This window comes from Ips typographus, linkage group LG2 (assembly GCF_016097725.1).
Source record: "Ips typographus isolate SLU linkage group LG2, UJ_Ityp_2.0, whole genome shotgun sequence".
Lineage (NCBI taxonomy): Eukaryota > Metazoa > Arthropoda > Insecta > Coleoptera > Curculionidae > Ips > Ips typographus.
In genome coordinates this window covers 25,773,693-25,793,488 of record NC_138423.1, presented here as the reverse complement: position 1 = coordinate 25,793,488, position 19,796 = coordinate 25,773,693, and the positions used below count along the sequence as shown (strand labels likewise).

The 19,796-nt window shown below is 34.0% G+C and overlaps 4 protein-coding genes and 1 long non-coding RNA gene across 7 annotated transcripts; 2 read left to right on the top strand and 3 right to left on the bottom strand.

Moving 5' to 3' along the window:
* Positions 1–598: 598 nt before the first annotated feature.
* On the top strand, positions 599–1,624 carry LOC145725435 (uncharacterized). The gene is made up of 4 exons (XR_014177267.1): positions 599–907; positions 971–1,042; positions 1,254–1,299; positions 1,542–1,624. It is a non-coding gene; the product is annotated as an uncharacterized LOC145725435 (long non-coding RNA).
* Positions 1,625–1,918: 294 nt separating this feature from the next.
* On the bottom strand, positions 1,919–3,600 carry LOC145725433 (protein PRRC1-like). Its single transcript, XM_081974198.1, has 7 exons — positions 3,405–3,600; positions 3,085–3,349; positions 2,813–3,027; positions 2,652–2,754; positions 2,443–2,595; positions 2,230–2,383; positions 1,919–2,174 (listed from the first exon to the last, which is right to left on the bottom strand). Exons 1-7 carry the CDS (start codon positions 3,487–3,489, stop codon positions 2,058–2,060), a joined length of 1,092 nt encoding a protein of 363 aa, XP_081830324.1. The 5' UTR covers positions 3,490–3,600; the 3' UTR covers positions 1,919–2,057.
* A 189-nt stretch (positions 3,601–3,789) lies between these two features.
* Pabp2 (poly(A) binding protein nuclear 1) lies at positions 3,790–7,081 on the top strand. 2 transcript variants are annotated; one of them, XM_081974199.1, is made up of 5 exons: positions 3,790–3,929; positions 4,215–4,470; positions 6,251–6,513; positions 6,567–6,706; positions 6,764–7,081. In XM_081974199.1, the coding sequence occupies exons 2-5, from the start codon at positions 4,218–4,220 to the stop codon at positions 6,795–6,797; spliced, it is 690 nt and encodes a 229-aa protein (XP_081830325.1). In that variant the 5' UTR covers positions 3,790–3,929; positions 4,215–4,217; the 3' UTR covers positions 6,798–7,081. The 2 variants fall into 2 exon arrangements, with proteins under 2 accessions (XP_081830325.1, XP_081830326.1); XM_081974200.1 differs by having other exon boundaries at positions 3,867–3,997.
* A 52-nt stretch (positions 7,082–7,133) lies between these two features.
* Positions 7,134–13,375, bottom strand: Snx1 (sorting nexin 1). 2 transcript variants are annotated; one of them, XM_081974194.1, is made up of 9 exons: positions 13,078–13,375; positions 11,519–11,677; positions 11,218–11,464; positions 10,975–11,136; positions 10,798–10,919; positions 10,541–10,747; positions 10,248–10,484; positions 9,877–10,029; positions 7,134–8,071 (listed from the first exon to the last, which is right to left on the bottom strand). In XM_081974194.1, exons 1-9 carry the CDS (start codon positions 13,177–13,179, stop codon positions 8,021–8,023), a joined length of 1,440 nt encoding a protein of 479 aa, XP_081830320.1. In that variant the 5' UTR covers positions 13,180–13,375; the 3' UTR covers positions 7,134–8,020. The 2 variants fall into 2 exon arrangements, with proteins under 2 accessions (XP_081830320.1, XP_081830321.1); XM_081974195.1 differs by lacking the exon at positions 13,078–13,375 and adding an exon at positions 11,863–12,030.
* Positions 13,376–13,600: 225 nt separating this feature from the next.
* On the bottom strand, positions 13,601–19,628 carry casp (Fas associated factor casp). The gene is made up of 12 exons (XM_081972002.1): positions 19,437–19,628; positions 19,250–19,318; positions 17,808–18,159; positions 17,570–17,750; positions 15,554–15,766; positions 15,310–15,497; positions 15,113–15,258; positions 14,764–15,055; positions 14,318–14,480; positions 14,031–14,262; positions 13,894–13,971; positions 13,601–13,841 (listed from the first exon to the last, which is right to left on the bottom strand). The coding sequence occupies exons 1-12, from the start codon at positions 19,473–19,475 to the stop codon at positions 13,761–13,763; spliced, it is 2,034 nt and encodes a 677-aa protein (XP_081828128.1). The 5' UTR covers positions 19,476–19,628; the 3' UTR covers positions 13,601–13,760.
* Positions 19,629–19,796: the final 168 nt, after the last annotated feature.

The window sequence follows — 19,796 nt, the reverse complement described above, 5'->3', positions numbered from 1 at the left end:
ACACTAGAAAACTATGATAGTATGTTTCAAAGCTCAACAGGCCTGAAGTTTTAAACTTTTCTACAAATTTGTAGTTTGTTTTTGGAATCCAAATTAATGTCTTGATATCTTTGTTTCAGAATTTGAGCAGTTTGAAGTGGATTTCGCTCTGCTTTTACTAATTTTTTGGGTAAGTTTTATTTTTAATTTACTATATTTTAAACCAAGAAATTAAAATAGGTTGTTAATCAGATTGTACTTAGTATTTTGACTAGGTTTTAATTGAATTTAAAATTACCGTTAATTAATTACCAAGCAAGGTTCCTGATTTTTTCAAACCATGACATTTAGTAATTACACAAAACTCAATAAAGTAATAATATTTCTTACATTCAAATGCACATTATTGAACACTTTTTATGATGACAAGTTTTACTGCCCCAGTCTGACAACTGTGATAGATTAGTACGTTTTTGTACCAACTGATTGTTTGTGTACCAAACTTATATTTTCCATATGTTTTTCACTACGTTAAAGAATTACTTTGTTTCAGAATGTGATGCTAGGTCTCGTCACTGCTGTTCCTCAATTGTGGCGGTTTTCCATGGAGAAGTAAGTACTTTACAAACTTTACACATTTAAAACATTTGGAAATCCTTCACCAGTATTATCCCATACAGGTAAACGAATTATCAAGTTGAATCTGTGCAACAATGCTGGTAAATAGAATTACTGTATATCCTCCAGTTGATTTCAGTGCTATAATTTTCTGGGTTGGAAACGCAGTAGACAGTTTTTCCAAATTTACAAAACACTTAATTATGCAGAAATATCAATTGCTTACATACTACTAGCAGCACTTTCTATGCTTTAAAAAGTCACTTCTGGTTTAATATATAACATTCACAGTAGCAGAAAAAAATCTATGGTATATTACGACGCCGTACAGTAAACTTTTCTCTCACACTAATTGTAAAATGTTGTTTTTCAGATTTTGCTGTTTGTTCGATACGAGTTTCTCTGTGGAAGGCCTGTTGTACTCATTTCAACATGAGCTCTGAAGGTAAATTTTACTTTTCTATATTTAGTTCCTCTGTACTAGTGTTAGTGGAAGTAACCAACTCATAATGATGAAACATTTACTGTAGAAGATATTTATTTAAAAAAATAAAATATCGCTGTTTGTTGCCAAAAGGATTCTGATTTTTTGCAAAAACTAAATAAGTTTTAACAGGAAAAATGTAAGAAACTAATTAACATTTTGTGGTTTTCAGGATTGGTCAGGTTGCTGGGACTGTAACAATTGCAAAAACATACAAGGTAAGTTCCAAAAAAATACAAGCTATATGCAAAAGGTTTACCCCACACTTTTAAGCCGGCCGTTTCCATACCTCAAATGGAAAGGGTGTGCTCGTAGTGGGAACATAAAGTTCTTTTCTGTGTATGGTGGCTTAGTATTTGTCTAAGATCACCAAAGGACGATCAGAGACATTTTTTTTAGTAGTTTGTTTAATGTTTTTGGACTCTTTATCATTTTACAGTAAAGGTTTTTTTAATTTCAGTTCCTATTATGCTACGCTTCTTTGTAGGTAAGATTTGTTTTTTTTTAAGTTGGTTAACCTCAATAAATCTATGGTTTAGTGTATACATATTGTTTTATTGCAATCTCTCCTCCAAAAAAAAAACTTTGAAAGTTTCCAGATTACTAGAGTGTCCAAAAACGAAGAATTAACCCATAAGTCAAAAATTTAATTTACCGGAACGCTCTTTACGATTTAAAAGGTATTTTTATTTTATTGGCGAAAATTTTTACCCAAAAAATTCTTTTTTGACATCCACCCACAGCACAATCAATTAGTTAATTAACCATTAACACAGATGGATGATCATAAACCGTCATTTTTTACCTTCTTGGACAAAGTGTGAAATGAAGTCCAGATTTAAAAGAATTAATACCATATATTTGTAATATACTGTCATTTTTCAATAAAACAACATTTAACGTATTTACACTATTCACTAATTGTATAAGTGAGATTAAGATAAGGACATCAAGATATGATTAGGTTTTAAGTAAATTATGATTTCACTTGTGGTAGACGATCTTTATACAATTTTAAAAGTACTTTTGCTGCTATGTTTACAATATCTTTTCTTTGAACTCCTGATACCTCTTCTTGCCAACCAGGAACTGCCTATAAAAAAACATATTGAAAACAAAAAAAATATAAAAATTAGGCTGTAAACTACCTTAAGGTATTCAGAAAGTTTCTGTTCCACATCAATATCTGCTACTTCTTTGTCAAGAAACTTTTCAACAGGAACTGGAATTGCTTGAGAAAAGGTGTGAACGTTTAGACCAAGTTCGGTGTCTTTTAATAGTAGCAAACTAACGTCAAACCAGCTTAAAAAGATTTGAATTATTAGTAAGTAATAGGTAAATTACAATTTGCTACTACAAACCCATTGCCTTCTTTTAACAAAACACTTTCAATTGCCAAGGTTGGAGTTTTTCTAAACTTATATGAATAATCAATTCGTTCTTCTGCTAAAATAAGTCCAGATTCAAGTCCTATAGTTTGAGATTGTTGGGCAGCTACTGGAAGTTTGATTCCACTGAAATATGCTCAAATGAACAACTCCATTTCATCATGAAACCTACAATACCCTACTTCACCCATGCTTTTCCAAATACTGTATGTGCAGCTTCTCTAACTCCACTCACTATCTCTTCATCATCTGATGTTACTGTGATTTCAAGGTCTCCTCCAGAGTCTTGAACAACAATAATAGTAATACACAATGACCTAACCTAGGATTAAGGACAACATACAAATATATTCACTCATCTGTGGGTCTAAGGTAGTTATAATTGAGTCTACAGAACTCTTGGCTTTTTCTACCATTTTAGTCACCATCTGACTGGATAATGCACCTTTAACCATTCCCAGGAAGCTGCTGGGAGCTACTACTTCTGCTTCAGGTGGTAAAGGTTTTGACTGTGTGGGAGCTACATGTGGAATTCCTTTACTTGGGGGAATTGCAGCACTAAATTGAATTTAAATTTTTATATTGATTTACGAAAAACATATGAACTAATATTACCTGAATTGTGGTGTTGGAAACTGATTTACAATAAGAGGTGCTGCAGTAACAACTGTAGTACTAGTATGTAACGAAATTGGTTCCCTTTGAGAAGGTGTTTCTGTATTTTGAACCGGTGCAGCTCCACTGCTTGATGAAGATGTCCATAAGGTAAAGTCTGGTAAAGAGGAAGGTGGTCCAACATTTGAAAGTAGGTTTCCTGTGGATAAACTGCCACTGCCAGGCGATGTTACTGAATAAGGTGATGAAACGCTGCTTAATGTGCCTTAAAGTAGAAGGATCTAGTGAGTGTCTTATGACCTAATTCATCATTGACTTACCACTTTTTTCTCCATTCGTTGACTGCTCAATAGCTCTTTTGTCTACGATTTCAAAAGACATACTATTGGAGTCATCTTTTTCCATTTTATGCTTTAAATCTTTCAGTCAGTTGGGTTTTGTAAAATTATGAGAATTTGGGGATTGTACACAATTTGCATTTGCAACGTAAACAAAACAAAACCCTTTTACTTTTGACACTTTATTCGTGACATTGTTAACAACCAGCTGACATATTTTAGTAAATTAAGAAATTATTTATATCACGTGTCACTAGACGGACCTTATATAAGTCCGTCACGTGATATGGGCGGAACCTAATTTGAAGCTGTCGCTTTTTGGGTTGACGGTTGGCAGTAGTATTGACAACTGTCTAGTGTAACAACTTGGCCTGCCACCTGCCATTGTTCTTATAATAATTTGTGTTCGACAAGCGTGTTTGTGGAACGTTGGCGCCGGTAACTTTTACAGAAAAAAAAACCTTAAATAAATAATAAATAAACAAAAAAAAGTTGAATTCTACCCACGTAAGTAATTTGCACCCTTATGTTTAAATCCCCAGTATCTCCGTTAATTTCGCATTGTGAAATGGACGGTAGGTAAAGCAGTTGAGCAGCAGGGTCGTTTTTTGGGGCACCCCAAAAACAAAACGTTCAACTGAAGCCTTTAGTTTAGCGAAGTCACTTTAAGGGTTGGCTTTTCTCTAAGGGCTTCATAATGGACTAGACATTTGGCTTGTTTAATATGGGGAAACATTCATGCAGATTGTTAACTGTAACCAACCAAATTAAGCTGTGTTGGCTGCGTTTCAGGACATGGCAGATAATGACGATTTGGACAACGGTCATGCTCTAGTAGAAGATCAACTGGACAACTTTGATGAAAGTAATGGGATACAAGAAGACACCCTGCTGAATGACACTGATGTGGATGGAAATGCTGCTGATGATCCTGAGCTTGAAGCAATTAGGGCTAGAGTCCGTGAAATGGAGGAAGAAGCTGAGAAATTAAAGCAGCTTCAGAGTGAAGTGGACAAGCAGATGAATTTAGGAAGCCCACCAGGAATAAGTAAGTTTGTTTTTACTAGGTCAGGAATTGTTTGATATTCCTACATAAAGATTTTATTAGAATTATTAGAGTAAGATAACTGTCCTCCAGGTGCTTGATTAAGTAAAATATGTGAAGCAAGTGGTGATAAGACATTGGTTTGGTTCTCAAATTTGCATAAGGGGTTTACTGACTTAACCTATGTTTTCCCAGAAACTCTTTGAAGAGTATGAGGATAAAAAATAGCTTAAGTTTAGTTCTCATAACGGCGTTTTGCGTCTGACGTCACTTATTTCCTATTGGTCAACAGTAGATTTTCACTATTCATAGTCCTTGTCTCTAAACAGGGTATGTTTAATTGTCAGTTGTCACAATTTGTTAATACTTTGTTTATTTTTTTAACTTAACTGTTACAGTTTTAAATAGGTACTCAGCTATTCAGCTAATGCAGCATATGTTTTGCAGAAGTGTATTCTTCATTCTTGTCGCGTTGGAAACAAGGATGAATGAAAATATCTTCTATTTTCAAAGTTCCATGGCAAAAACTAAAAATATATAACTTTTGCCTTATGCGTCGTCCAAAACGTCAAAACACTAGACGCAAGAAGTTGAAAATGTTCAGCTTCCTGCCGGCTGTCATTTTCAAATTTTCTACCAATAGGAAATAAGTGACGTCAGATGAGAGAATAGAACTTAGCTTTAGTCATCAAAACAAAATGACCTCCCCCTATACATCATAGGCTTATTCCAATGAATAAAAAAAATGTAAACATAGCAGGAAGGAGCAATAGCAATCAAAGAGGGGGACAGAAACAAGGGGGAGGCGGGGGGAGTAATATGGCGGCCGTCAACTTCCGGTTGGTACTATCAGATCTAAATTTAATCTTGTCCACTGTACAACTTAATTTAAATTTGCAAAACTCAACTGTTAAAGAACCACAAACAAACAAAACAAACTAACACTATACTACAACAAATACAAACAACAAATTTTTGCGGGTTTGAAACTCCAAACTTTCAATGACTGCGTCAATTCAACTGCGCAGTAGGCGAATGCGCAATCAACTTCCGTCCCCCTCGCTTAATGCACAAACGGGTTATAATTTGTATTATTGTTACCTCCTGAGTCTTTTTACTCATTGGCTTATTCAAAGCACTTGAACATAAATGGGTTTACCTTTGCCATTTAGAGTATTTAGACATGATTTGGCTACAAAAAAAACATTTTTTGTCTTGAAATTTTGTGAGTAAACTTAACAACAATTTGAGAAGATTAATGCCTGTTATGCATGCTTGTTTCTTATCCTGTAGGGCAAATTAAAATTGACATATTAATTAGTATTAAGTTCAGGTTATTCTTATTAGCAACAAATCTTGAGTATGGTTTTTCTGTTTAAAAGGAGGTTTTAAAAAATAAGGTAAACAATTTTTTCATCTTAGTAGTTGTACTGATGAGTTTATTTTAGATCTTCTATACTAAATCCTTTTTGTGGTAAGTTTCACCACTTCAATCTATCTAGCTATTTTCCCTCTTACATATTCAACCCTGTTTTTCATCTGTTAATTATTGTTTTTACTTTATAATCAATTTTCTGTTTTCTTGGAAATTATCATGTGAAACAAAAAAGGTAGAAAATTAGTTATAAAGTAAAAAAATAATTAACTAGATACAGCTAGATAGATTGAATGGGGGTGCTTATATTAGTACATAATCAATTTGTTTGTTTGTAAATAAAACTCATAGTTTAATATTGCTTTTTTCAAAGTCATTGATGGCTAAAGCTACAATATTTTATTTCAGCAAGTCCTTTGAATATGTCTATTGAAGAAAAAATGGAAGTGGACAATAGAAGTATATACGTTGGAAACGTTGATTACGGAGCGACTGCTGAAGAGCTTGAACAACATTTCCACGGATGCGGGTCAATAAACAGAGTGACGATTTTATGTAATCGTTTCGATGGACATCCGAAAGGATTCGCCTATATAGAGTTTAGTGATAGAGACTCGGTACAAACTGCCATGGCAATGGATGAGTCTTTGTTCAGAGGAAGACAGATAAAGGTTGGTTTGAAATGCGCCTCAGCAGCTTGCATTTGTAATTGGTAAATATTCAGGTGATGCCCAAAAGAACTAATCGTCCAGGCGTGTCCACTACAAACCGACCTCCACGGGGCCGCGGCTCTTCATTTAGGGGCAGCCGGGGTATGGGTAGAGGTGGATTTTATGGTGGTTACAGGCCTATGCGACGACCTAGGTAAGTTATTTTATCTGATATAGGTATTTGTTTTTCTAGGTTATTCATTTATTTTAGGACTTACCGTCGTGGGTACTTTGCACCCTATTGATTGGTAAAGTAAGAAAACAAAACCGTGTTTTTTTTCCCTTTCATTGTGACGTAATCATTATAATAAAAACGTGAGTGAAACGTGAACAACACAGTTATTCCACTTTGACAGTTATTAAGGAGTTATTTTTTTTTGACATTTTCATTTTTGAGTGAATGAACCAGGGTGAATGTGTATTAAATGTATTTTTTTTATTTGTCAGTTTTTCAAGCATTTTTGAGACGTTTGACATTATTTAACTTAAAAAAGAAATGTACAAACATGTATTAAAACAGTTGTAAGCAGCTTTTGTTTTATTATCCTTTTTTTATTTTTAGGGATGTTGAAGGACAAATATTCAACATTACATATAGTTTAATTAAACAAAAATATACATGAAATAAAGAATTCACATTGGAAGTATTTACGTTGCTACAAATTCAAGGTGTGTGTTTCTTAGTGACTGTTGGCTAGGTTTGTATTTAATTTTTTTTTCTCAAATTTGTAGCACCTTGCATATAAATAAACATTTCTAGAGCCACTATACAATGGCTGTATATGTAAAGCTCCAAGCATATGGAAAAAAGCTGAATAACTATTTAATTTTTTACATACTCTTAAAGGTCTACTTTACACATAGATTATAAAAATTACTGCCCTAAATTTTTTGGCGTTTAAAAAAGTATAATTTCTCCAGCGAAGGACGACACACTCGTACTTTGGCAAATGGAAAGTCACTCCATACAGGGTTGTTCAAATAGTTTGACTGAATTGCATTAAGAATAGTTTTCTAAATTTAACCTTATATTAAGCACTTTCTCATGCATACCATTTTCCCTGTGCAAAACTTAAAAATCTTAAAGTGCAGCTAGATAAAGATTACATTCATTTGAAATGAACATTCTACTGTACTAATTTGATTTTCTACTTTATACATATTAAGCCTTAGAGGCTTTGCCAATGATTGTTTTTTTTTTATTTACTTTAGTGAAAATCTGGAAAATTAGGTACTGACTGATCAGTGTTATCACATAATTTAAACCCGATGATATCGTTGATTACTGAGCATAATGTAAAAATATCTAAAAGTAGAGCGAAAATTATAGGACGAATTGAGTGGAACGCAATGGGTGTAGATGTATGTAATGTAGGTACTCACGTTGATAACTGATTTGTATATATTATATTTCCGGAAAACGCCAATAGGAATGTAGGTGTTGCTATTCTCTGCAAATATCCTCTAGTCATGCAATCGATTTTGCTTCTGGCAAAAAAGCTTCCCAGTATTTAACCAACTGAAAGTTAATTTTGGTTTTAAAGTAAAAATGCATAATCGTACAGTTTACTCGAAAAACATTTTCATAATATAGATTTTGCATCAAATTTATTTATGGTTGAAACTTTTATAAACAGCATATACAGGGTGGTCAATAATTCACCAATTGATAGCCCATCAAAAAATAAGTTGAGATGCATTATGTCATTTTCCTGAAGAATGCTTCCTAAGGAAGACACAGACCTCCAAAATTCAGCTTTAAAAATCGTTTTTTTTGCTGCAACTGTCAGACCGTTGGACCAATTTTGATCAAATATGGAACAAGTACACCGAAAATAGTCAAAAACAGGATTATAGGTAGTGTAAAACTGATCATTCTATTCAAACTTTACTTTTTTTTAATTTAATTAAACTTCTCAGTCTTACAGTACAATGAAGCATCTAGAAGTCAATTTAATACTGACAAAGAATGAAATTGCATGTTTAAGCCTATGGAAATTGTAAAAATAGTTTTTTAAGTCTGCTATGTCAAAAACTTGGTGAAGATAACCTAAATGTAAAACTTAAAACTCGATTTTCCAAGCTGAAAGCAGTTTAGAGCCCTAAAAATAGTTCAGAGTTCTAAGAAAATGAAAAGCAAAGTAAAAAAACCTGAAAAATTAGTCTTCAAGTCAATTTTCATGAATCTAATGTCAATAACCTGTATTTGAGACTATTTTCAAGACTAAAATATTGAAATGTATTTTTAAATTATGAAAACTTACTTCAAATGCAAAATTTAAGCTTTTGATGTCACTTTTCATTGGTTAAAAGTCACTTTTTGGAGTCCAAGTCAATTTTCAAGGTTGAAATGTGTGAATTTGTAGTCAAAAATTCTAGATAAAGTAGTTTTTCATGGCTACAAGTGAATTTTCAAAACTAAAGTTTTTCAACTTATCTGAAAACTGTAACGACTGACTACAAAGACAGTTTTTAAGCCTCTCAAGTGAATTTTCACAGTTTTAAAGTAAATTTACTGGTTTCTAAGTCAATTTTCAAAACTAAAGTCTTTCAATTTGTCTGGAAACTATAAAAACTGGCTACAAAGACATTTTTTAAGTTGGGTTGGGTTGGTTTTGGGTCTTAACGAGCGTAATAACTCAATTATTTCGTAAACAAAGTTTTAAATCAGAATTTTATAAGAGACACTTATTTTGTCAAATTAAATAAGTAAAAAGTAAAAAAAAACAAAAAAAAATTTGAAAAATATCCAGTGACATAGAGAGTAAGGCAGAAAAATGAAAACCATCTTTCTGTATTCACACCGCTGAACAGTTTCGACAAACGTCATTAACATCACATAACACATAATGGGTATTAATTTCATATGTACTTGTTCTAAATTTGATTAAAATTGCTCCAGCAGTCTGACAGTTATACAAGAAACTGATTTTTTAAACTGAATATTAATGGATTGTATTTTCCTTGGGAAGCATTTTTCAGGAAAATGACATAATGTATGTTAACATTTTTTGATGGGCTATTGAATGGTGAAAGTTATCTTCAAAATTGCTGATGTTGATTTTTACAATTTTATTAAAAACCAAAGTGTCCTAAACCTTAGAAAAATCGTTTATAATAACCAAAGGCTCCTAAACACTATTGAAAACCTCCTAAAAATTGTAGACTCCTAAACCTTAGAAAAACTGTCTAAAACGGACAGAAGCCTCTAAATACTATTGACAAGGTCCTGAAACTTGTCAGAGACTTCTACAAATGTCCCAACCCTTATTAAGCCTGGTTTGTAAGGTTCAGTCAATTATTTAAGCAAAATTTCATTCTTACCTGTGCCTGGTGATCTAAATGGTTCTCCAGATATTTAATAAACATGATTTTAAAGTCTTTTATTCTACATTTCTCAAAGCGTTCCATTTCCGTCTTGATCATTTTTGAAATTTTGTCGAAGCTTTCTTGTCCTCTTTCGACCTTAGCTTCCCACTGAAATACGTTATTTAATTAACTTACTTAACTTTTGAACCAAAATTAAATTATTTCTAGAAACACCAATTGACCTTCGGCCCCATCAATGTATTATAAAAATCTATGCTAACTGCAACTAACATAAAATTTGCGGCAATTAATTTTATTGTTATTACTACAGTCCAGTCTTCTTCAGAACAGAATTTTTTTTAAAGAAGAAAATTACAAACACTTACCTCTGTAACTTCAACATTTGCTTGATCCACCTTATCAGTGCGATTTTGAAGCTCAAACTTCGCCTTTGCCTCCCTTTTCTTAGCCAGCATTTGCTGTGAATGCTGCCAATGCTGGAACAACTTGGTTCTTTCGTGAAAAGCGTCTCTAACCGCTCCCAACAGTCCTATATAGTCTTTTAGTAACTCGCACAAGATGTAAAAATCTGTATTGGCCTGTTCTAAGTGAAGAGATTCGACCTGAAAACCCATAAAAATTATTTTTCTTCATGTTGTTGTTGGGTAATATGACTGACTTTTTCCTCGGTATCAGCAAGATGGGATAAGGCTCTAGAAAGGGAATTGTGGTCCTCGCAGGAACTCAACATGGCAGCTGATCTTGAAACACCGTTGGTTAAATTGGATAGTTCCCTCCTGTAAGTAACCATGGCTTCTACGTTGCTGTGTAATTTACGTAGTTGCGCTTCTAAACCTTCAATGTGGGCCAGTTTTTCCTCAAACCACTACACCACATGTTAACTAACTCGGCACAAATTTATAAAACAAAACTTACTGGATCAGTTTCATCCATTTTGTAAGTGATTTTATTCACAGTTTCCCCAACTTTATTAAACAGCCTCATCACCCCCGCGCTGCTTAAAGCTGAAGTGCTTGTAGCTTTCGGCAATTCCACGTCTAAAATATTTTTTGTTTTCCTCATTGTTGTTGCCCAATAAAGTTTAAATCATACCCGATTCCAGAAATTCCCTAAAGTCTGGATCTACAATCAGAACAGGATGTTGTGCTGTTCGCTTTAAATATCGCTCTAAAGCGGCCCGTCGCCTTTCTACAAAATCATTGCCGTTGCTTTGGGGACTTTCAGTACTGCTCCCCATTTTAATTTTTGTCATACCTGAAACCATTTTATTTAGTTTCAGTTTTATAAAGTTCCTCATTAGTTCTGTTGGAGTCAACTTGATAAAACTTTACTCACCGATAACACTCTTTTCAGGTGCCGGGGGTATAATCCTGCCAACCTTTAAATACTTATCAATCAATTTATCATGCAACCCTAGAAAATCGCTGAATCTTCTAGTTACGGCAAATTCGCTGCGTTTAAAAAGTGGCATATTGGTTCTCGTAGTTATTCGATAAGCTACGTAAGCGCCCATTCCTTCTCCAACTTTCTGAGATTCGCTTATACTAATTTCTATGAATTGGTCGCCTGATTCCAGTTCCGCCTTAAATCCCATAGATTAAAATCTGGGTCATATTCAGACCAACTAAATTATTACCCTTTCAGCAGAGTTTAAAATAGAGCTTATGCTCGGCTCTTTGTTGATTGGCACTGATTCAAGGTCTCTTCTTGGTTCTGGCATTTTCAGTTTAGCAATATCGGCAGGTTCACTTGTACCGTTGGTTATTTTTGGAGCAAAACTCTCTTCCAGTGAATCCTAAGTTTACAAAAGTAATTTTTGATTTGTAAAAATATTAATCTCAATTTATGTGAGCATAATAGGAAAAATTTGTTACTTTGTGCATTCTAGGAAAAAAAGTATATTCGATTTTAGGTAGGTGTTTTTATCTCATTGGTCATTGGCTAATTCTATTAAGTGCTAGTTAAGTGCAAATTACTCACCCACAAAATGAATTAAAGAACTGCAAGTTTTATTTAATTTTTCTTTAAATATTTTACAGAAATTCAAACAGGTTAATTAATAACTTTTATGAATAACCGATATGCACCTACATCAAAACTTGCTTCAAACATACACTGAAGGTTTGTACTGTTTGTGTTACAGTAAGATAACAGAACCTATAAAAACAGTATTGAACTGAAGTGGGTTTTATGCATTCATCCTTTTTTGTATGTTGTAGGAACATTATTAACAAAATATACCTGGAATTAGTGTATGTGTCATGTGTCACACTCAAACAGGTTCCACAAACTAGAAACCAACATACTTTTGCGAGGAACGCTGACGTCATGTTGTCACATTTTTCAAGGGGGTTTGAGGAAAGAGAAATAACTCAAAAGCTGTGTTGATAAAAACAGACTTGGACTTGTGTTTGTTCCATCAAAAGACAGTCATTTCAGATTGTTTTTTGCTTAAATTTCAGTTTATAGGTGAACTAGCTAGTCAGAGCATTCGTTTTCAAGCTCCATAGAGCGAGCAGAGCGTTTTTGACGTCACGATGACGTAATTTGGGAAAAGCATAGATTGACCAATTGTCAAACTACGTCATTGTGACGTCAAAAAAGCTCTGCTCGCTCCATGGATCCTGAAAACAAATGCAGCCATTAAATGTAAGGTCACAATGACATATTTTGACAGTTGATCAAATTAAATTTCTGTCAAATTAATACTAGGTCAGTTAACTTCTGTAAAGCAAACTAAAGATGGTGCAAGCAAACAAATGCAGCCTTTGATTATGGTTATGGTACTCCTGTATTTCTAGGGATAATATTGAATTACCATGTATAATAACTTATTTTTTTAATTTTATCTGGTTTCTCTTTATTGATAATACATTATTCAACATGAGTCAGTGTGTTACTTAGGAGGTTACTTATCAGTACAACTGCTAATTAATAGTCCTAATGAGCTTTATAATTGTACAAAGAGATAAAATTACCAACAAGTTGTTGACTTAGTTTTTTGTCTAACTTGCAGTTTTGTTTTGAAAAAATCAGTATAAGAAATTTAAGTTTGTCAAAACAAATGTACAAAATAATAAGATACTCTAACTAAAAAGGGGCGTCAAAAACAGGAATATTTAAGGCTCAAAACTAATTTGGATTCTCACATAGTAAACAAAATCCTAATCATAAGTTTCTTATTTATTTTATTACCTGTCTGGCTGACACAAACAAATCAGCCTCAGAGTTATTCTCCCCCGAGATATTTACATTCTCAAATAGAGGGGGTGGATCGGTTCTGCCTTCTTCTGCCATTTTTTTCCACAAAATATAATGGAATAGAGCCCTTTTTAGTTTACACTCAAACGACACAAAGAGCTTTATTCGTATTCTAACTAAAAAATGGGGTAATCGTTGATTTACTGACCGGTCTTACGCTGTATCAACAATGTTTTATTTTAAATAAATTCACCGACGACACCAAAATCACAGTTTACGCAAATTAAAAAAAAAAACAATTACGTTGACATGTTGAGGTCACGACGTTGACTTGACTAAGTTAACTGACAGATGACATTTTCAGCTGCAAATCTTATTTGTTGTATCACGTGGATTAGTAGGCCGGTTGCTTAAAACGATCACGTGATGATGCTGCATGTCTCGCATTTGGCGAGAAGAAATTGTATTAATTACAAACTTTCAGAAAAAGGGATTATAAAAAAAATAAAACAACACGTTTTACATCAAACCAAGTAGTGTATACATAAAGAACCTTAATTAGATTGAGTAAGACTACGTAAAATTAAAAATATATTAAACTAACTATACATTTGTAGTTGAATTAAATGCTGCTATGAACATGTTCCCGGACAAAAAATTAGGGAATCGTGAGAGTTTTAACGTTCCTCTAATATCACAGTTTCTTGTGGACACAGCTTTAATTCTTTCAGTGTTTGTCGCTCATCTAAGCTTGTAAGCTGAAAATAGGTTTTTCTTATTTTTTATCTTAAAACAGTAATACAAACTTACATCTCGACGAGGCCAACTTGAAATTACTTTATATTCTTCACTTGGATAGCCTTGAACTACCAAAAAATCAAGTAACACCTAAAAAAGTGATTAAAAGTGTTTTAGATTTAAAACATCAAAACAATTCAAAAACTTACTCTAAGAGGATTGTCTGCTGAAAATCTCCTTTCAACATTTTCACCTTTGGGTAGCCTAAACCTAATTTTTGTTTGTTCTCCTTCACCTGCTGGCGGTTCCACGGGCAATCTGGACTCCACCTCTTTTCTGTGCGCTTCTTTTTTAGCCGCATTTTCGGCCCTTTCGTTCTCTATCCGCACTCTAGTTTCCTGTTCTTCTTTTTCTTGACGTTGTCGTGTTTCTTCTTTTTTCCTGATGTAATTGACAATGAATTTCACACTAAACTTTGCGTATAATTAAAGTGTACCTATCAATTTCTAAACTCGCCCGGTACGCTTCGTCTTGCTCCCACTTGACCAATTCCCGTTCTGCCCGTTCGGCTTCTTCTTTCACTTCAACACTTTGGTGCTCACTGAATATGTCCACGCTTTCAATTAAGGTGGTCAACAATTCGTTAACGCCTACATTGCCTAAAAAAAGAATACAATTTTATAAAGTGTCAGGATTTTGTCTAACAACGTTGTTTTTTCTACCATTAAAATGTAGTCCTGTATTTTTTATTGTGTCACAGAACTTGTTAGTTGTTTGTTTTATAAAATGGATGATGTCTTTTGATTATCTCCTGATAATGCTTTCATTAGAAAAAACGAAATGGACATCAAGGCATAAGTAAACAGAGTGTAAATAACAATTTTTTCAAAATATACAGTTAAATTATGATTAAGACGCAATGCAGAAAAAAATATTACTTACCATTAATAACGTTAAAAATCTCAGTTGCAGATCTAATTTTCATGATGAGCACCAAAGCGGGAAGTCGATCCACTGGAATATTTTTTAAACTAGTAGTTGCGGTCGGTCCCAAAGTAGTCGACAAAGCCGTGAGGAACTTTTGTTTGTTGCTTTCGAAAGTAATGTCCCATCCCCACAAAACAAAGTTCTTCTCGATTATTTGCATTATACTTTCGTAACCCAACAGTTGCGTGCAGAACACATTGGTCAATACGCTGGCGTCGTGGTGCAAATATATTGCCAAAATTTTACGCTGAAAATTGCCATAATTATTTGAGTGATTATATTGTTGTCAATGTAATAAACTCACATCTTTGGCGGGCTTATTACAGGCTTCTTTGAGAGCATCATCCAAAGCTCCTTGAAAGAATAAAGGATGAATCGGACCATATCTTGCCGTAAATCGTTCATTGAAGGTTACAGTGCCCACCAGCTCGTCCTCCACATTATCTGGAACTAAACACCAAAGCTAGACTTAACTAAAACGAACTTTACACTCCAACTCACTGAGCGGTTCTTGTTTCTTTGCGCTGTCCTCGTTATCCACGAAATACTCGTCATCCACATTGAAACTCTCCGAGGCATCCTCAAATTCTTCGTCGTCGCTAGGCACATGAACTATGCTGGGCATTGAGCGTTTTTCGCGCTCTCTCGTTTGCGTATTTTTACGGACTGTCAGTTCGTGCTCAGGAAAACTAGGATAAAGAAAAAATTTAAAATTTCAACTTCCAAGAGTGGGGACTTTCATTACCTTATACCGGATAAAGCTAAAATAGTGTTGTCGTCGATATTTGGTGGCCAGCCACTCCATATTTGATGACGAACCGGTATATTAGTTAACGAGTAAATGTCCGATTTCACTTGTAAAATCGGTTTCAGTCCCAAATACTTTAAATCATAGGTTTTGTTTTCGTATTTAATGTGAAGCGTGTAGTTACCATTGAGTTTTCGGGTCATCTCACTTCTATAAAGATTTAATAAACACACTTTAGGTTACACAGTCAGGCAAACTTTGTAACAAATAGCAAAGAAAAACCCAAAAACCCTTCTCTATCGTAATACATGGTACTCTCTATGTTTCAATTGGCGAAGATCGGCACTTAACGTAGCTATTCGGGTTGTGAAAAATAGAAAAACCAAATGAGTTGTTGCTATGATTTTATCTCTCTTGGGCTATTAAATTTTTGCATTTTGTCAATTCAAATGTTTTGTTTTTTAACCTTTATGCTCGTCAGTGTCAACACTGTGGCAAAAAGGTTGGATTGGGGACCAATTGATTGCACCTCTCTTTCTTTGAGTTTTTTGAACTAAACTGTGAATGGTTGTATAGTAGTTATGTGTGGGTTCCATCAACACCTCCTAAAATCCCATGCTATTTCCTCCACAAAAATGCATAAAAATTGGTACCATGTTTACAAGCAACTGAAAAATATTAATGGTCTATCTAGTCTAACAAGAAAATTAGAAACTTAAAAGTGAAGAGACAACTATAATAAAACACCAACAACAATAATGGCAACGAAACGGACTATTTTATAATGCAAACTTTGAAATCTAGGATTAATTACTGAGCAAAAAAAGTAAAAAATGTAGTAGAATTATTGAAATTAATGTCTTTGGTTAGAACAGCTTAGAGAGTACCAACTGTTAGTAGAAAGACATTTTCTTTCTTGTCTATTTTTATGCGTTTTCTATTTCCTACATCGTTACGGAGTTGGTTATTTTGTCGATTTTATCAGTTTCGTAAATAAATAGAGTGAGTGGTTTTATATAAGGCAGGTTCTGTGTCCAAAATGCCCCCAAGTATTGAAAAAGGAACAAATTCTCATATCAAGACGTTCTATAGGCTACTTCCAAAAGTAAAAAGTGGCTTGAAAAACATTTTTACTGCTAAATGCTATTTTCAGTGTAAGTTTTGTTTAATAACTCTCTTTTTGATTACAACTTATTTCACATTTTAAAAAGGATTTCAGAAGATTCCTAAATAGTGTAAATAAAGATAAAAGTTTAAAAAAAACGAACTTTTAAAATGGGTTTTCCAATGGTATATACATATACTTGATTTGTTGGTCCAAGAATTGATTTAAATTACCTCTAAAGTAATTTTGAAAGTGTCAGAGACCTCTAAATGCTATTGATAACCTTCTAAAAAGTGTCAGAAGTGTCTACAAGTAACTTAAACCTTCCCAGAGTTGTTTTAAATTGCCAGAGGCCTCTAGAAACATTTTGGAAGCTCTCTAAATAAAACTGCAAACCTTCTAGACATTGCCTACAAGCGTCTTAAACCTTTCAAAAATGGTTTTAAATTGTCAAAAGCTTCTAGATCCTTTAAGAAAATGCCAGTGGCCTTTAAATGCTACTGACAACCTTCTAAAAGTGCCAAAGGCCTCTACAAGTGTTCTAATTCTTGTACCTATAAGAAATGTTTAAAATTGTCAGAAGACACCTTTGAATAATTGAAAACCTACATCTTCTAAGAATTGTTTAACTGGTACATAAAATTATTGGTTGGTCACACAATTTATTACATACATAGCTTATTATAGCCCTTACCTTAAGTTAGAACTTAAGAGTATGATCATTTTGACAAACAATCAATAGTACCTATTGAGACTAAACTATTTTCCCTTAAATTACCAATATTGATCACATTAGCAGTAGAAAACTTTCACACCATCATAACCTTGCATAATTTTATGCTCAGGACCCAAATTTTGCGAGTACTGCAATTATTATTCCCTTTTTAATTAAACAAACTTATACTCACTCATTTTCAGCTGTTACACCATCAGCGTGCGACTTTATAGTAAGTACCAGCTCATTGTCTTGAGGCAGTTGCAACAATTTAAACGACGTTTTTTCATAGTCGGCCAATCGAGCCCATCCCGATAAATTTTGTCTGCATGGAGCCACGTTTACTTCAGCTTGTATCCTTTGTTTCAGATCGCCTTTAAAATTTTCAATGCATATTAACATGTCAAAGGCAAATAATACAAGAAACTCACTCAAATCCGCCGAGTCGGGCAGAGTTATTTTCAAGACCCTATCACAATATTTTACAGTAAAATTAAGGAATTTAGGACCCGTAGATGCGCCAGACGGTCCGCTGGACGTCGAAGCGGCTGCGTAACTCTTATCCAGTGAAGAGTTACTTGAAAATTCCCTTCTTTTGGCTGGAGGGTGTCCAATGTGATTGCCAATGTCCATTCGATCTACAGTTTTATCTGAAGTGACTGGTTTGAAAGCCGAAGGGGGTACTGGGGGAATGTCAGTGTCCTCTTCCACTATCATAACATCTGGGTCATTGCGAGGGTGGAATGACTGCGTGTCTGGTGGCATTACTCTACTAACAGCCCTCTGAAAACCAACCACAAAGTAGTAACATGAAAATGTTAGCACTTAAAACATTCTTACTCTTTCAATACAGATGTTTAAAATAATAATTCTTAAGAGTGTTTTTAAAGCTACAAATATGATAGAGCCCCTTTAGGTGAGGAGACAAAAGCCATTTGACACCCAAAATAAAACCGTTTATGAGAAAGACAAATCTTTTTGTGCTACCTATTAACAAGGTTAGGCTCGCCATGCTGATTGCCAACATCCGTAACGGATAGGAACCACAAGAAGAAGATTAGCAAAAGAATCACCATTGTGCTTTTCAAAACCACACACAACTAATACAAATACATGATTATTAAAATTTTTGAGTAATTTAAAGTAATAATTAAGACATATTTCTTATAACAAGATGAATAAAGCCAGGTGTCAGAAGATATGCAAGTTCAGCCATTCCAGTTGTCTGGGGTGATATGAAAGAAGCAGATTTTAAGACAAATGTCAAAAATCTCCTCATTGTACTGTGACCAATAAAAACAGTCAAAGCAGTCAAATTTGTTAAAGACAACTTTTGTTTTTACAAAAAAGACAGACATTTTGGAGACCACAGACCTTAAAAAAAGTGAATATCAAACATTTCTAATTATTATCAAGTGAACATAAATACGTTTTTCTACTTCTACTTAATGAAATTCCTTTTTGAGACCTTGGAAAATCTCATGGCTCATTTCAAAACCAAGTGCCTGAAATATTGATTATTTCCTTGAACTAGACATTCAAAGCAAAACCCAGACTTGTAAAGCAACCACTAGAAGGTCCATCAGGGTCATAAAAGATGCAATAAAATCCTAGATTACAAGTTAACTCTCAACAATTGCACATATAATGCAAACTTTACATTTGTTACAAAAGATATCAGTTTAAATTGAATGTTTAATAAAACAATAATAGAATATGCAATTAACAATGTGTAAACATTATCACTTTGATAATCTGAAATCAAATAAAGCAGTAATCCCTTTGTAGATGAGAGAATAAAGGAATAAACATGTGCTTTGTCAGACCTGATGGTAACATAAACAATGAACCTCATCATACAACAGAAGCTTACCAGCAGATCCCAGTTGGTTTCTTCTAAATGGTAAATGGCCTCGCCAACGTCGTCCACCCCCGTGCAGGCCTGGAAAAACAGAGAAAATCAACGTGTGTCATTGTACTTTATTTTCAGGAAATAGTCTCTTCAAGAAAGATTTTAGTTTTGGGTAGGCAAAAATGAATAAGTTGATTGCGCTGATTACCTGAAAATCGGCGAGAATCTCTTCCCTGTTCTCGGACATGGTTCAACTTATATTCGATGAAAATCGTTATAAAAATACCAACTTAAACTACGGTTCACCAGAGACAAATCCAACAATTTCAATTCAATTTTGTCCCAACCAACACAAGAATATCACGATTTGCCAGAATACGTCAATTCATTGCCCGACCTTCCATCAACAAACTCACATGCGCATAATCAGGCCGTTGACAACAATGACAGTAACGTCGAAAGAGTACCAGGCAACCAAATATACACGCTAACACATTTTCATTTAATTTACGTGTTTGTTTATGTTTTAACTGAAGAAATTCAACAAAGGATAGTATCGCTGAATTAA